General features: G+C 41.7%; 2 protein-coding genes across 2 annotated transcripts; both read right to left on the bottom strand.

Moving 5' to 3' along the window:
* Window positions 1-116: 116 nt before the first annotated feature.
* LOC117835314 (E3 ubiquitin-protein ligase BRE1-like 2) lies at window positions 117-9,601 on the bottom strand. Its single transcript, XM_034714672.2, has 19 exons — window positions 9,162-9,601; window positions 7,610-7,771; window positions 7,441-7,528; window positions 7,126-7,356; window positions 6,858-7,025; window positions 6,015-6,205; window positions 5,787-5,870; window positions 5,577-5,696; window positions 5,316-5,502; window positions 5,057-5,217; window positions 4,092-4,163; window positions 3,458-3,534; window positions 2,332-2,526; window positions 2,027-2,099; window positions 1,868-1,954; window positions 1,247-1,384; window positions 872-1,074; window positions 620-782; window positions 117-428 (listed from the first exon to the last, which is right to left on the bottom strand). Exons 2-19 carry the CDS (start codon window positions 7,769-7,771, stop codon window positions 297-299), a joined length of 2,532 nt encoding a protein of 843 aa, XP_034570563.1. The 5' UTR covers window positions 9,162-9,601; the 3' UTR covers window positions 117-296.
* Window positions 9,602-12,554: 2,953 nt separating this feature from the next.
* Window positions 12,555-13,504, bottom strand: LOC117836116 (uncharacterized). The gene has a single exon (XM_034715491.2). The coding sequence runs from the start codon at window positions 13,299-13,301 to the stop codon at window positions 12,816-12,818; it is 486 nt and encodes a 161-aa protein (XP_034571382.1). The 5' UTR covers window positions 13,302-13,504; the 3' UTR covers window positions 12,555-12,815.
* Window positions 13,505-15,400: the final 1,896 nt, after the last annotated feature.

Raw genomic sequence — 15,400 nt, 5'->3', positions numbered from 1 at the left:
GGAATTCCATCATATTGAAACTCCCAGGTCCCAGCAGATACAGCACTTGCTGGAAGCAGAACATCGAAACCAAAGCAGAAACTACTCTACCCATGAGGAACCATACATGACTGCAATTAAGTTCAAGAACTTCCGTTCTTCCTATTATTTTCCTTTTTGGGGTCACGAAGCATCAGTAGCACACTATGGGAGTTAGATCTAGATGTTTGCAAGAGAACATGACAATATTCACAAGGGAGAAGCATCCACAGGTCAGTGCTATTCAAACACCAAGTCAGTCCCACTTCGGAGAAGCTTCATATCTTCACCTCCCGAACATCATTTTGTCCAAATGGGGTTCCACAGCCAGGACATTTCCGGTGGCGAATCTCAAGGTTCCTCTGGATGCATGGTGAGCAGAATAGGTGAAAACATTTGGTAATCACAACCTGTTAACGCAAGCATAGAAATAGGACCCTCGTCAGCTTAGGCAGCAAAACTGGCCATCCAACATCCAAGAGATTAACAACAAAACAGGAGCGTTGTGGAGGCAAGAATGGTGTAAATCTCTGCCACCTTGATTAAGAAACAGGTTTAGGTCATTGTAAAATTATAAGCTGTACAGTACATTATATGTTACCTCTTTAGGCCGGTCAAAGCAGACGCCACACTTGAGAATAGCCTTGCATTCTTTTATTTCATCCTGGAGTTTCTGGATAGTGGTCTCTTCAGTCTCAGACGTCAGCTCCATAATTTCATTTTTCACCTCTTCATATTGTTCCTCAAGCCGCCGCCTCTCACTCCTGAAAAAAAGTAAAGGTAACGTGAAAATGGTGAGAAGCCAGCAGCATAGCACGATCAACTCGTAAAAGAAGCTTAACAGCAGACTAACCTCTCATGCTCTAGCAGTATTCTCAGCTCAGATATCTTTTGCTGAGTCTGGTCATGTTCTTTCTCAGAGGATCCAACAGAGGACCGAAGCCACTTGAGTTCCTTCTCTGTGTTGGACATGTCCAGCGCAGTCCTTTCCAGGCTAATCGTAAGATGTCTATTTTCAGCTGAAGTTTTTATAGCTTGTGCTACGCAAGTCTTCATCTGTAAAACCATTTTCAAAACTAGCTCACTCCAAATGTTAACACTAAGATCAATTTACATTTTTGAGTTGATGTTTGCTATCACAAAATTTTTTAAGACTGTTGCGACATAATAGTGAGTCACAGAAATACTATGCAAAAGAAGTATTATAATGACAGAAATACTAAACTACCTGCTCTTCACCACGGGAAATTTTCAGTTTGGATGACTCCAGTGAAGTATTAACTTGCTGGAGTTGCTTCTCTAACATAAGCTTTTCAGAGAAAAGGGAACTACAAGCTTGTTTCATCTTCACACTATCCGATACCAGCTGTAAGATGAGAATTAAGTTACTGATAGCAACCAATAATAAAAGCAAAGGTAGCTTTTGCCAATTCAAAACAGCAAACAGAGTTTTGTAATCTTGGTTAATGTGCTTATAACCTCCAGCAATAACTGGCTAATAGACAGTGTGGTAGTCAAACAGCTTTAAGTGAAGCTCTTTGCCTCTATCACTACAATATTCTGCAAAATGCGCCATAAAACCCATAAAACTGGTAGATGACGTTTCTCATTAGATCTTTTTTTCTTGCTTGCCAGCAGTTCGCACTTCATTGCACATCAAAATATGGTTGATGGTTTTTGTACCTATTCTGATTTGCTAAGGTAGAAATACTAAGACTATCTAAGCTTATAAAGCATACAGTCTCATGTGAACAGTCACATGAAGATACTCCTGGCAGCTATCTCCAATTCATATGGCACGAGTTTGCAGTTTTGATGTAAAATGATTAAAAGGAGAACTAATAAATACCTTTATGTTAAAGTCCTCTCTATCGGCAAGCTGTTCAAGAAGATGTTGATTTTGTGTTTGCATGTCTTCATATGCTTGACCGATAGTCTGTATGCAAATATCATAGGCTTTCACATATATCCCAAAAAAAGTACTGATAAGAAAAGAAAAATAAGTAACCTCAATATCAGAAATATAGGCATCTCCTTCAGCCTCCTTAATTCTTATTGCCTCCTTGAGTTCCACAACATCTCTGGCAAACAGATCATACAGGTTCACAAAACAATCTAATATTCACTGGATTCACAAAAATAATACCTGCCACTGCACTTCACAGACGCACCCAGCAAATATAGATAGTTCATATAACTATATAACACTAAACTGGGTATTACATACAAGATACAACTTGAGAAAAGCATGATTTTTAAATTGAATTAAAAGAATCAACAACTATCAGTTGTTCCCTGGAGCAGAAAGCCAACCTTTCAGATGCATCTACTTTAGCCCTTAACTCTTCCAGTTCTGCTTCAGCAAAGGAAAGCCTTTGCTGGCATGCAGCTTCAGCTTCACTTGCTGCTTTTACTCGAAGCTCAAGACTATGCTCCTCTAGACTACTCCTCAAATATTCAACCTGACTGTGAGCTCGGTTTTCTGATTCTTCAATATCAGCAATTGTCCTAGATGCAAAGTGTAGAGAGAATGATGTAATAATATAATGAATGAAATAAAATATACATGTATGTCAAAAGACTAAGATACACATGTAATGTGCACTATACGTACACTTTCTCAATCTAACACTGTTTGTCCCAGACAAATTGAAACTAAATATGCAGTACCATGACCATACCCTTCTAATTTTCTAAATTTACATCGTAAATTTTCTGAACTATATTTTTCTTTGTGCAGTTAGCAACAACATTTGGAGGACTATTACGAGTCCACCTCATTGCAACTTGCAAGTCAAATTACCAGTCATTGCTTTTCCTCAAAAGCTTGATCGATGTTTGACTAGGTCACTATTCAAAGATAGCACACTAGATAACCAAACATGTGCCACAAAAATAAAGATAATAAAATTTAAATATTAACAAGGTGCTTAAACCATAACCTGGCTCAGTCCCCTTCTACCACTACTACTATTATTGTTACTAATACCCCTTTTTGGGTTTTATTACCCTGTTGAATTTTTTTGGCTCGTGTTGGGTTTCATTTCTAGCCTACCACAACTTGCTTGGGAATAAAAGGCTTTGTTGTTGTTGCATAAATGAAAATTAATTTAAGAATATGCAAATATAGACCCTACAGTAAATATATTTATTTAGAAAAATGTTACTTTGAAGAAAGTTCAAAGAATCATAAAGTAGTCACATATACTTTTTATATACTATCCAATCATGAGGAATATAGATCTATTTTTAAAGCAGATAGATATATCTTATTGAAATTTTTGACCCAATACTCCAATAGCCGGAAATCCCATCAAATAACTAGAAAAAAAGGAATACAATTATGAGGACAACTGACCATAACAATTGCAAATCATTCTAAATGTAGCATATATTTTCAAAATCTAAAATCGATATTAAAAATAATAGCCAACTTTACCTTGACTCAGAACATTCTTTTGTGTACATATCTGCAATAAATTGCAACTCCTGCTTTTCCTTCTCCAACTCCTCAACCTGTTAAAAATTGAAACTTCATTGACAAAGTAAGAACGAAGAACATGTGACCACTTTTAGTAGCAACTTTATTTCACCAGAATTGGTACTCAAAATTTGCATTCATGTATGCTAATTGCACTTTAGTTTCTAAAATAGAAAAAGGATATAATTCAATCAAGCCATTCAACAGTGAATAGATGGTCCAGCTCCAACCATTTCCCTAAACCTAATATGCTGGATCTCTATTATCATTGCAAAACACACAGATCGTGCAAGAGCATTGCTTACAAGCTAACTGCAAAGCTACTTACATATTGTTACTCAAAATTGAAAGACCAAGTGCTATTGTGAGACCAAGCTCTTGGCCTTTTTTGTGAGATCCAGGATTCAAGCCATGGTTGGCCACACCGACACACTACATGTGTGTTCTCATAGTCACTATGACAAAACTTGATATATTTGCTATTGATATCTTCCATACAAGTATCACAACTCGTGGAGAAACCAAATGTATCAATTTCTCAAGCTCTTAGCACCACCTTAAAGAAAACAGAGATGTTTTCAGGATACCATACCAATGCTTTGAGGGACTTGATCTCAATTAGTTGTGAGTTGTATTTATCAGATATCTCCTTTTGCTCCTCAATCTGAAAATTAAACATATTTTCATCACATGTACTAGATATTTTGCTAGCTCTTTACAATGTCTGCAGAAGAGGAGCAAAAAATAAAGAACAATAATTCAACATACAAACTCTAAGAAACATTTTTTTAAGTTTACATAAGACCAACATATAAGAATTTTAGATGTCCAACTGCGCAAAATGGCATCAAAGTATACATATATCTACCACACAGTGGTCCCACATATAATTCTGCTTTGACATAAGCATATGATAATCAGAATTCAGTAAACCAATAATGATTTCAAGTGATCCAAAAAGCCAATATTCCAGAATACAGACCCATTATTTACATGCAGTGCTCTATGCTCACAAGATATCCTATCCCTAGGGTTAATACTCAAACATAGTCATTACGATCTAATAAAGCATATACTGATGCCAGCTCTTATTCTGAAAATACTGCTTACGACTCAGATGATCATCTTCTCAAATTAGCCAGTTATGTGGATAATTCACACTCCACAGTGATGAACAAAACGAAAGTACTGCACTATTGCTCCATGGATTACACTGAGATATAAGGGTGTGTGCACTCAGGGTTGTACCCTTTCTTCTTCTTTAGAATAATGATATGCACCTCTCTTGCGTGTTCGATAAAAAAAAATGTATACAACAGAAAGATGACTGAGGAAAATGTATGTCCAAAGAAACTCAGGGGAAATCCAAAATCACAAACTGAAGGACCAGATGGAGAATAGCATGGAACCACCAGCATGTGCATGGGAGGCTAACTTCCAACAGGGTAAGCTTCAAACAGCATTCACAAGCATGCTAAGATCACAAAACAATTAGACATAGGCAGAATAAAGAAAATACAAATGCAAGAGGAATAGTTAACCAGATCAAATATAGACCTTCTTAGCTACCAATGATGTTAATGACTCCGCTTTCTCACGTAATGCAAGTGCTTCAGAAGCCGCATCCTTTGATCTACTCAACTGATTCTCCATCATTCGCAGCTCATTGGAGAGTGCTGCAGCCATAACATGAATCTCATTCTTGAAGTCTTTCTTGCCTAACAGGAGAAATGAGAACAAGGTGTATCACATTCTACAACAAGAGATGACTACTGATTCCCTAATAAATATAAGCAATATGCCAGGTCCCCTCTACCTGAATCTTGCAAAGCTTCCTCAACCTTGGTCTCAAGATCATTCTTTTCAGACATGAATATCTTAATTTGATTTTCCAGTTCTTCAATTTTCGTCTCATAAATGGTAATGGTTTGTTTAATACTGTCAAACGATTCTGCTTTTGCACAAATTTCTTTGTCCTTTTGCATGAGCTGGTCCTTGTCATTCTACATTCACACAATGAAGAAAAACTGGAATATTTACTAATGCAAGCCAGTACAACAGAGGACAGACATCATACCTGTAAAACTTCAACTAACCCCCTATAGCGCTCTATCTCAGCATTTAGATGCTGCAATTGATCATTAAGAATTGCGTATGGTTTTGATGCTAAAACATAGTTCTCATCTTTCAATTGCCCCTGCATACATAGCACAGTGAAATAAGAACACAAGGATCCAACTAAAAATACGAATACATGTCAACATCCACTACAAATCAAGGTACCAACCTCAAGATCTCCTAGCTCCTTGGACAGTATTAGATTATCTTCTTGAGTCTGATGGAGTTCTAATAGACGGTTTCCTGCAAGGGTCTGCCCTAAGTTGGGAAAGTCCGCAAATTAGCAGTAAAAGATCAAACATACTGCTAAAAGGAAAAAAACATGAGAAGATAATACTTCTAAAGAGCATCCATCCCAAGAAAATTGCAGATTCGTTTGACTACAGTTCACAAGTACCTTAGCTGCATCAACAGCATCTTTGAGGTCTTGCCAGCTCATACTTTGGTCTGAAGATTTATCAGTAGAAATACCACCATTCACAGCATTCACACCGGATGCATCCATGACAGAACCATGCTTCTGCAACTGGAGCACAACCAACTTCCGTCGACTTTCCTCAAGCTCTGCCATGCTTTCCTCTAGCTCACCTGAAATCCATTAAATGCATATGCATTATGGGTCGGTTTCATTTATAGACCAGGTTAGCCAAAACTATGTTGACCAGACTAAGTAATTTAGTGTGCGTTTATTTTGTGCTAATTCATGCACAACAGAAATTTGGTCTGCGTTTATTTTGTGTTCATTCATGTGCAAACAAATATTAGTACAGATTGAATAGCCTGCTAAATAAACATGCAAAGCATCACATAAAGGTCCATTGTAAAACCAGGATTTATTTCATATAATAGGGCAAATTTTAACTTACAACAAAAAGATAATAATTTGGTGCCTTCCAATTTGCAACCCACATTCACATATACTCCATCCAGTCACAGGGTAAGTCAACATTCCAAACTTGGTTCCAAATTACTTTTTATGTGTTCGGTTTTGATATTTGAAAATGATACTGGTAGATTTTTATCGAGAAGTAGTTTCATGATAGTACACGTTTGCTAAGTATCACAAATATATACCAAAATTAGTCAAAAGTTGTCATTTATTTGTAACTGGAGGGAGCGGTTCATTTACATATGACGAAAAGAAGTCAAGAACTGTGAAAAAAGTATTTTTGTGGATGCAGCAAACTTTCACCCAGACCGAATAAAATGGGAATGGATGAGGGAAGGATTATTTGAACACCTGAAATGCGCTTAATTTCCTGTAGCTCCTTTGAATGGTTGCTTTTGAAAGTTTCAATCTCATCCAGATACCTTTTGTGCTTCTCATTAATAATAGAAACAGCTTGACTGGCATTCTCAACCACCTCTTTCAGGTGATCATTATGATGTTGAAGGGCAATCAAAACATCTAAATAAAATAAATATGGTTTAATCAAATGGACAGTGAGTGTAGAACTTAGGTGCAGAGTAATAAAAAGGGAAAAGATACAAGATTTCTTTTTTTTTACCTTCATTTGACTTTTGCCCATTAAGAGCTAAAGTTAAAGATTCACTTCTAGCCTGATGTGAAGAAATTGCCTCTTGCAGGGACTTCATCAAAGTAACGGTTGCCAAATGGTGGCAAGCAAGAGCTTCTTCAACAAATTCCAACAAGCTATTGTCCTTGTTATTTTTGAAACTGCTGGACTTCAAGAGCCTCAAGAGAAATATCTCCTCAGAAGGACATGACTCAAAAGATTCTAAGAAACGATGAGCACACAATCAGGGAAAGAAACATCACTACAGAAACAAAATGGATCTCACAAAAGAGAATTTGATGCAACCTTCTGATAACTCTTCATGGTCAAGCGCTTGCAGATTGCCCAAATCGCCGCCAACCCGTACCCCAAGCAGGACCAAATCATCAATCAGCTGTAATATACATAGATGATGAGAAACATGTTGGACTGGCAAAGGTGCATACAAAGATTTCTCAGACGCAAAGGAAAGAACCTGATTCCACATTTTATTCAGAGAAATAAGAGTCTTGTCATAAGAACATTGCTCATCTTTCAGCTCTTTGAACTTGACCTCCAATGCGTGCATTTCAGACTTCTGTGCCTCCAATTGTTGCAACAACTTTTGGTTTTCATATTGAAGAGCTGCGGAATCCATCTATAAAGACAAACAATAATAATGAAAATGCACAAAGTTAGATCCTACAACATCAAAAAGGGAAACTTGAAAAAGGCCGACAAAGGAACATATAAAACCCAGCAACAAAACTTTCAAAATTACTTAAGTGATCTGATGAGAGCAGGTACTCGGTTGTTATGGTCAACTTGCAATTTTTTCTACGCAAATTATAACTGAAATTTAGATTCTATATTGATATAGCATATTTACTTAAGGTCTGTTTGGTTTGTGATGCTGGTGAACCAAACAAAAAAATTTTGGCATTACGATGTTTGGGAAGAAAAGAAAATCCTATGAGAATCCTATTGAATTCCTATGAGAGCCCTACGTTTCAACAACCCCTCAAGCTTTTAATCATAAAAGGTAAGAAAATGAAAAGGAAAGAGGGAGGCAAATTTACACTTCTAGCATCACGTAACCAAGTCTACAACTTCTAATTTCACTAATATAGGTAATAGAACCTTAAAGACAAGATAAAAAAAACTTTCCATCAAGTCCATTTTTCTCATTAATGTCCACTGATTGCAGTCTACGGGTGTGCAAAAGTGCAAAGTGCATTGTTGAGTAATGCAGAAATTTAGGATTAATTTGGAATGCAGTACCATTACCTTTTGTTCAGTACAAGTGCTTTTCAAAAAGAAACCTATGAGATTTGATTCCAGTGTTTTTCTTTTAAAAAATAGGGTAAATGCTGTAATACATCTAGAAGTAGTTGGAACTAGATTTCCCCATAAACAAGTCAGAGACATGGTAAGGAAACGAGCTAATACTAATAAATGAAAGATGCTTACTTATAACGAACAGTCGCCTGTGAAGCTGCATCAATTTAGAACATCTAATACTTTCCCAGGAGCTTATTTCCGTTATTGTTGATAGCTAAGACTACAAGTATGTTACAGAATCTCCAACTACTTACTGGTCATATTGCAGCTCAGCTTCTACGTCAAATTAAAACTACATGGGGGAGAATGAATCAAATTTATTACTGCGAATATCCAGTCCAGATTCGTTAAAGAATACCTAAAACAAAATACATTAAAACCATCGAACACCATATAAAATAAAATCAGCGTGTGGCTGTGACGCACAAAAGAACCAAGCAGCATCCAAGGATCAATTCTTGTCAGAATAGATCGATCAACAGTCTACTTAATCAGTTGGACTAATGCAGCAGAGGTGCAACAACAGGTTGTGCCTTGCAGCTGCGAAAGCACTCATTGCAAGGTTTAGTGGGGCGGTTTAGTACTCCATCATGCAGCAAAGTAATCCTCTACTACCATAAAGAGCTAAGAAGAGATTAATGTTTGATCGTACACAGCTACCGTAGCAGAACTAAACTAATTCCACCAAGCAAGTTAGGGTTCCTTACCAAGGGCAAGGATTGAATCCCAGGTCTGGACTGATCCCCGCTCCACTCCACGCTAAACCTAACCCCTGGAGTACGACGAGGGCGTGGGCACCGAAGACGACTGAGACTCTGAGAGGAAACGAGTCCCTCCGCGTGGCTGACGAGCTTCGGTGGGGTGAAGCGGGAGGCCGGTTCGGCGCGCCGGCCCGACGCGCTTGGGCACAGGCACGGCCGCACGGGCCCGGGAGCAGGAGGAGGCTCGGGAACGGGAAGGAGAGGAGGCAGGAAGGCGTGCGGCGCGGGGACCGGGGAGGCTCTCTTGCGACCGGCCGCCTTTGGTGCGTTTCTCCGACAGAAGGAGATGGCCAGAGGGGTCGGCCGGCGGCGGGCTCGTCGGAGCAACGGCGAGAGAGAGAGAGGAGGAGGAGGTGGAGTTCCCCGCTCAGGCGCTCACTCACCAGAGCGGGCCGCGTCCATCTCAGCCTGTATGCTTCCTTTCATTTTTTTTTCGGTCTTGGCCTCTCTCGGCTCGGCCCGGCCCATCGTAGGTTTTTTTAGATGATCCCAATCTAGGTTTTATTCGTGCGGATTGCGCTTCTTTTTTTTTTACACTTTGGGCTGTCAATGAGCCCAGCTTCTGATGTGGCGGTGACCCATTTTAATACGATGAAATTCATCAGATAAAAATCCGGTTCCACACTGAAAGTTTTGCCCCTTATTTAACACCATGATTTATTTTTCGTTCCTTTCTTGACACTTATATTTCTTATTTGGCATCAGGATTCATTTTTCATTCCTTTGTTGGCACTTCTATTAGTTTGGCCGGTAAGTCCCACCTAAAAAGACATTTTTACCTCTCATCTTATATAATGATTTATGGTGAGTTTCTTGCGGCTGCATCAAAATCCAGAAGTCCTTGTGATATATGGTGGGATATATAGCACGTGCAACAATGAAAATGGAATAATAGCTGCACATTATGTTTGCAAATTCCGATAGCTTTAGCCAAATAATTATTCATTAAAAAATTAGAGATTAATGATCCTCCCATTCCAGCATTGAGCACGAACATGCATTCTCAAAAGGAAACATTACAGCATTGATGTCCTGTATAGAAAAAAAAATCCTATAGGCTATCGTGTATGTGTATGAGAACCAATTAGGCCGGAGTGCCAGGTGCATCATGAGTTCACGGCATGGCTGTGGTCTCAACCCACTGCTTTCACCTCACTCGTCATTGAGACATCATCAGCCTATCACCAGTGTGAATACCGTACTCGGGTAGCTCGCAAAGGAATTGTCCGGGATGAGAGTAGAAATTTTAGGGGTATTTGGTACATGTTGAGAGTGAATTTGATGGAAGTTCCTAACAGATCTAACCGAAGTGTAAAAAAAGGAATGAAAGATAAATCCCAGTGCCAAATAAAGAACGGAAGTGTCATAAAACGAATGAAAAATAAATCCTGGTGTCAAATAAGGGAGGCAAAACTTTCTAATGTCATATAGGGAACCAGATTTTTATCTAGTGCCATATAGGAAATTTTCTCTTTTAATATACTGATAGTGTGTTGTAAAATGTCTAGAAAATTGCAGATTCCAATATACGAGTAGCTGTTGTCGGCAGTGCCCATTCCAGATACAAAACGAGCAAAAAAGAAGTACAAAACAACGTGTGGCGTTTGTGCCTATCGGTTTCTAACTTTCTATCCAAGCTTTTATTCTTCTAAGATTGATTAGAGCATCCGAAAACATGGCGCAATGCAGGAAGGTAAAGGCAAGGAACCCTGTGCATGATCTGACAACAAACAAAGCCATAAGCAGGCTAACGCGAGGAAGCAGCTATTTGCTGTCTGGAGCCCCCCACCAGATGGCTGGACCAAAGTTGGCTTGGAGAGTTCTATTTAACTGTGCCGATGCAGCTGAAGCAGAAGCTCATGCATGTGTAGAGGGCATCCGACTTGCAGCACAATGGACTCAAGGACCAGTGATGATTGAATCGGACTGTGCTCGAATTGTAAATGCCCTGAACAAGAGAAAGAAATTGTCAGAATTGAGCTTCATTATTGCGGAAGCTGTAGAGCAGGCTCGGTTGTTGATTGACTGGAAGGTAGTTCAGGTAGAAAGAGAGTGTAACGTTGTAGCAAATGAATTAGCACTATTAGCTAGAAGAACTGTACATACTCCTCCGTATAGGAAAAGGAAGTCGTTTTGGACAGCGACACGGTCTCCAGAGCATTAATTTGACTCCTTGTTTTTATAAAAATAGTTATCAAAAAGTGATATATGTATATTTTTATGAAAGTATTTTTCAAGACAAATCTATTTATATGGCTTTCGCATTTCCAAACCCAACAACTTAAAAGTTATTCATGATTTATATTCCCAATGTTTGACCCAAATCTTGTCCAAAACAACTTTCTTTTCCTATACGGAGGGAGTACTGCGGTTTGGTTAAGGGGCCGTTTGATTCCTTGAGCTAAAGTTTAGTCCGTGTCACATCGAATATTCGGAGACTAATTAGGAGAACTAAACATGAGTTAATTATAAAACTAATTAGCACATGTGGAGGCTAAACAGCGAGACAAATCTATTAAGCCTAATTAATCCATAATTAGCAAATAGTTACTGTAGCAGCACATTGTCAAATCAGGGATTAATTAGGCTTAATATATTCGTCTCGTCGTTTAGCCTCCATCCGTGCAATGGGTTTTGTAAATAGTCTATGTTTAATACTCCTAATTAGTATTTAAACATTCGATATGACGGGAGTTAAAGTTTAGCTATTGGAACCAAACCCCCCCTAAGACGGGCGCCTGCGTGCATTACCAACCTTATCGACAACGATTGTAACTCTATCTAGTTTAAGGGGGTGTTTGGATAAGGGGTGTTAAAGCTTTTAACATCCTTTTAACACATTGCCTCCCAAACAGGGGTGTTAAAAGGGATGCGTTAAAGTTTAACACCCCTAATTTCATAAACACATCAAAGGGGTGTTAAAACTTGTTAAACTTATTAAAAGTAATCCCCCTCTCCACCTTTTCCCACCATTGCCCCCTTCTCTCTCCTCCTAAGTGGTCCGCTGGCCATAAATGAGGGGGCAATGGAGTCATTTCCCACGGTGTTAAAGTTTAACACACCATCCAAACACCCCAATGTGTTAAACTTTAGCACTCCATTTGAGAGTGTTAAAATTTTAACACTTGTTAAACTTTAACACAGAGTATCCAAACAGGCCCTATAAAGCTTTCTTTTTACGGGAAAAAAAGATTGATTAGAGCATATTGTTTTGTTTCTCCCCATTAGAATACACTAGTGCGTGCGTGTCGGCAGTGTCCATTCCCGATACAAAACTAGCACTATTGTCGAAGACGATACACTCAGCCATCTAAATACAAGAAAAATGAACCGAAGAAATGGCAATTAACAAGTTGTTTTCAGAAAAGAAAAATACTAAACGGTTGACAAGTTACACACCCAGACACCCTACACTTGATAGCTGTTTTATTCCGTTCACAACCAGTACTGGTTCCTCAGGAGGAACGCCACCGGCTTTCTGATCGTACGTACACGTGCCGCGGCGCACCGACTGACACGTACTACCAGCACACCAACATCTAGAAGCAGTACAGCGAGCGCAGAGCACAAGGCCACCGCCCCACGCGGCACGTCCGCACGTCACTTGGCGGCGGCGGCAGCATCAGCATCGGCGGCCGCCGCCTTGCGCTCGGCGTCGACCTTGGCGGCGATGGCCTTGGCCTCGTGCTGCGCGGCCTCGAGCAGGAAGCTTCCTCCCTCGTCGTCGACGGCGACCTGGAGCGGCTGCGAGCCGAGCCCCTCGGCGACGGCGAGCATGATGCGGCGCATCTCGTCGCGGAACTCGGCGCGGTCGACGGCGCCGCTGTGGTCGGCGTCGAACTGCTCGAAGACGGCGTCGTAGAGCGCGGCGACCTCGGCGGGGAGCGGCGCCGGCTCGGCGGACCCGAACCCGTCGCCGTCGAGGAGGCGGAACGACTCGAGCGCGCGGCGGAGCTCGGCGCGGGACAGCACGCCGTCGCCGTTGGCGTCCAGCGCCGCGAAGCGCGTGTCCACGCTGCGCGCGAAGGCCGCCTCGTCCGCCACGAAGGCGCGCACCGTCGAGCCGTCCAGGATCACCACGCTCATGGCTGCCCGGGCGCCGGCGTGCCTCTCTCTCTCTCTCTCTTTCTCTCTCGGCGCCTTGTGCTAGCTTTGCTCGCGATCGAGCTGTGGAGTGAAGGCTGGAGACTAGTGGGCCTGTGATTTGGTGCCTGGTCGCTTTGGTCCGGTTGCTGGGGGATGTTTATCTTCTCCAGCCCCGGGGCCTGGGCGTGATATTTTGGGGTTCTGGGTGTGGTCAGCGATCACTGGTGTGATCCCACGTGCGCCTCTCTTGATGTTGACGTCGGATTTTTCGGATTGGCTCAATCGACGTCTCTTTTAGCACTAAGCCGATCTGGGTACTAGCATGATTAAACAGCACAAAACAGTAACAGCTTTGGTGCAACCATCTGTTTAAGTTTAGTTTACTTTGGGCATTCAGCAGCGTGCTTGTTAACAACGCGAACGACACTTTTTGTCATTGCGCCCCTTGGAATGGAAGAATCTGTTCCACCTCACTCGCTGTCTTGATAGCTCGACTCGAGAGAGTGACAGGTGAGGTGGGTAGCATGAGCTAGCGCTCAGTGTCGGCAAAACCGACGAGGCGACGACCCGTTTGGCTCGTGGAGATCAGTGTGCCAGGCCTCGGTTCACGTCAAATCTGCCATGGTGTTGAATACTCCTAGATCACAAGATCAAGCGTACGGAAGGTCTTTTTACCCTCCTAATTTAGGAGCGTTTGGATACGAGATGCTAAATTTTAGCAGGGTCACATCAGATGTTCGGATGCTAATTAGAAAGACTAAACATGAGCTAATTACAAAACTAATTGCATAGATGGAGTCTAATTCACGAGATGAATCTATTAAAGCTAATTAATCCATCATTAGCAAATGATTACTGTAGTATCATATTGTCAAATTATGGACTAATTAGGCTTAATAGATTCGTCTCGCGAATTAGACTCCAACTGTACAATTCATTTTGTAATTAGACTATGTTTAATACTTCTAATTAGTATTCAAACATCCGATGTGACAGGTGCTAAAGTTTAACCTGGTATTCCTAACACCCCCTTAATCGGGACTGTGGGTGAAAAAAATGGATCCGATGGTTTTGTTATTCAACCACTGGTCCAATGAGAGAGAAAGGCATATATTCCAGCAGGATTAGTGGTCACTGCGCCCTAATATAATATCAAACTGGGACTGCACCACTATTCTATTTAAAAAAAAAATCGTTTGTGCTAAAGTCCAGAAAGAGATTGCAGGCCGCACACTTGCAGCCCGCCTGACCTGAGAGGCCTGTGTGACTGACTGGAACCCATTAAGAGTAGGCGGCTTTGCCATAAGACCCGAGGAAGTGCCAGCGGTACTTGAGATTTGCACTCATGATGTGGAATTCTGAAATTATCCGAGCCTCATTTCTTCTTCATTCATCCCTGATTTCTCCGCCAAGTCTAACATTCTGTTCTTCATCATTGTTAGTCGGGCACCAAGTGCACACTGAATTAATAATACCGATGGTCGATGGAGACATTAGTAATTCCAACCAGGACAAAAGCGGTCCCTTATCCTAATTGGTAATTCCAATCGAGACTAAATCTTTTTATCCCGGTTAGAATTACCGACCGGGACGCGCGGGGGAGGGGGGCTTTTGTCCCGATTGAAAATTCCAACCAGGACAAAAGGATGTTTCCACGTCCCCTCCCCCCTTCTTATCTTCTTCCAGGTAGTGAGGAGCGGCCCCCTCTTCCTTCCTCTTCCATCTTATCTTCCACCTTCCTTCCTTATCTTCTCCCTCCTCCCTCTCCTCATCCTCTCCTCCCTCTCTATGCCGCTGCCATCCCCTCCCCCTCTGCTGCCCCTGCCCTTCCCCCTTTGCTCGCGCCCTCACTGGCAGTGAGGAGCAGCAGCGGGGAGAGGGCAGGGCAGTGGCGCGGCCGGCACGTGCGGCGGCAGGCGGAGCGGAGGTGGGTCGCAACGGGTGGAGGCAGAGCGGAGGCGGAGCGGATGCAGGCGAGGGTGGAGCGGAGGCCGGCAAGGGTGAAGCGGAGGCCGGTGAGGGGCGGGCAGCGATGGGCGAGGACGGAATGGAGGTGGGTGAGGGCGGGAGGAGGCGGGCACCGCCACGCCGCCGGCCCA

The sequence above is a fragment of the Setaria viridis genome, chromosome 9 (assembly GCF_005286985.2).
Source record: "Setaria viridis chromosome 9, Setaria_viridis_v4.0, whole genome shotgun sequence".
NCBI lineage: Eukaryota > Viridiplantae > Streptophyta > Magnoliopsida > Poales > Poaceae > Setaria > Setaria viridis.
The sequence above is the reverse complement of the archived record's forward strand: the minus strand, read 5'-3'. Positions and strand labels throughout refer to the sequence as shown.

Bases quoted from the DNA above. Each gene is read 5' to 3' on its own strand.
- LOC117835314 (XM_034714672.2), bottom strand. From the start codon at position 7,771: ATGGATTCCGCAGCTCTTCAATATGAAAACCAAAAGTTGTTGCAACAA. The intron at 5,871-6,014 runs GTACTTGTGAAC...AACTTAGGGCAG, and splicing joins ATGCTGTTGATGCAGCTAAG to ACCCTTGCAGGAAACCGTCT. The intron at 5,503-5,576 runs GTATGATGTCTG...GTGTGAATGTAG, and splicing joins GGTTAGTTGAAGTTTTACAG to AATGACAAGGACCAGCTCAT.
- LOC117836116 (XM_034715491.2), bottom strand. From the start codon at position 13,301: ATGAGCGTGGTGATCCTGGACGGCTCGACGGTGCGCGCCTTCGTGGCG.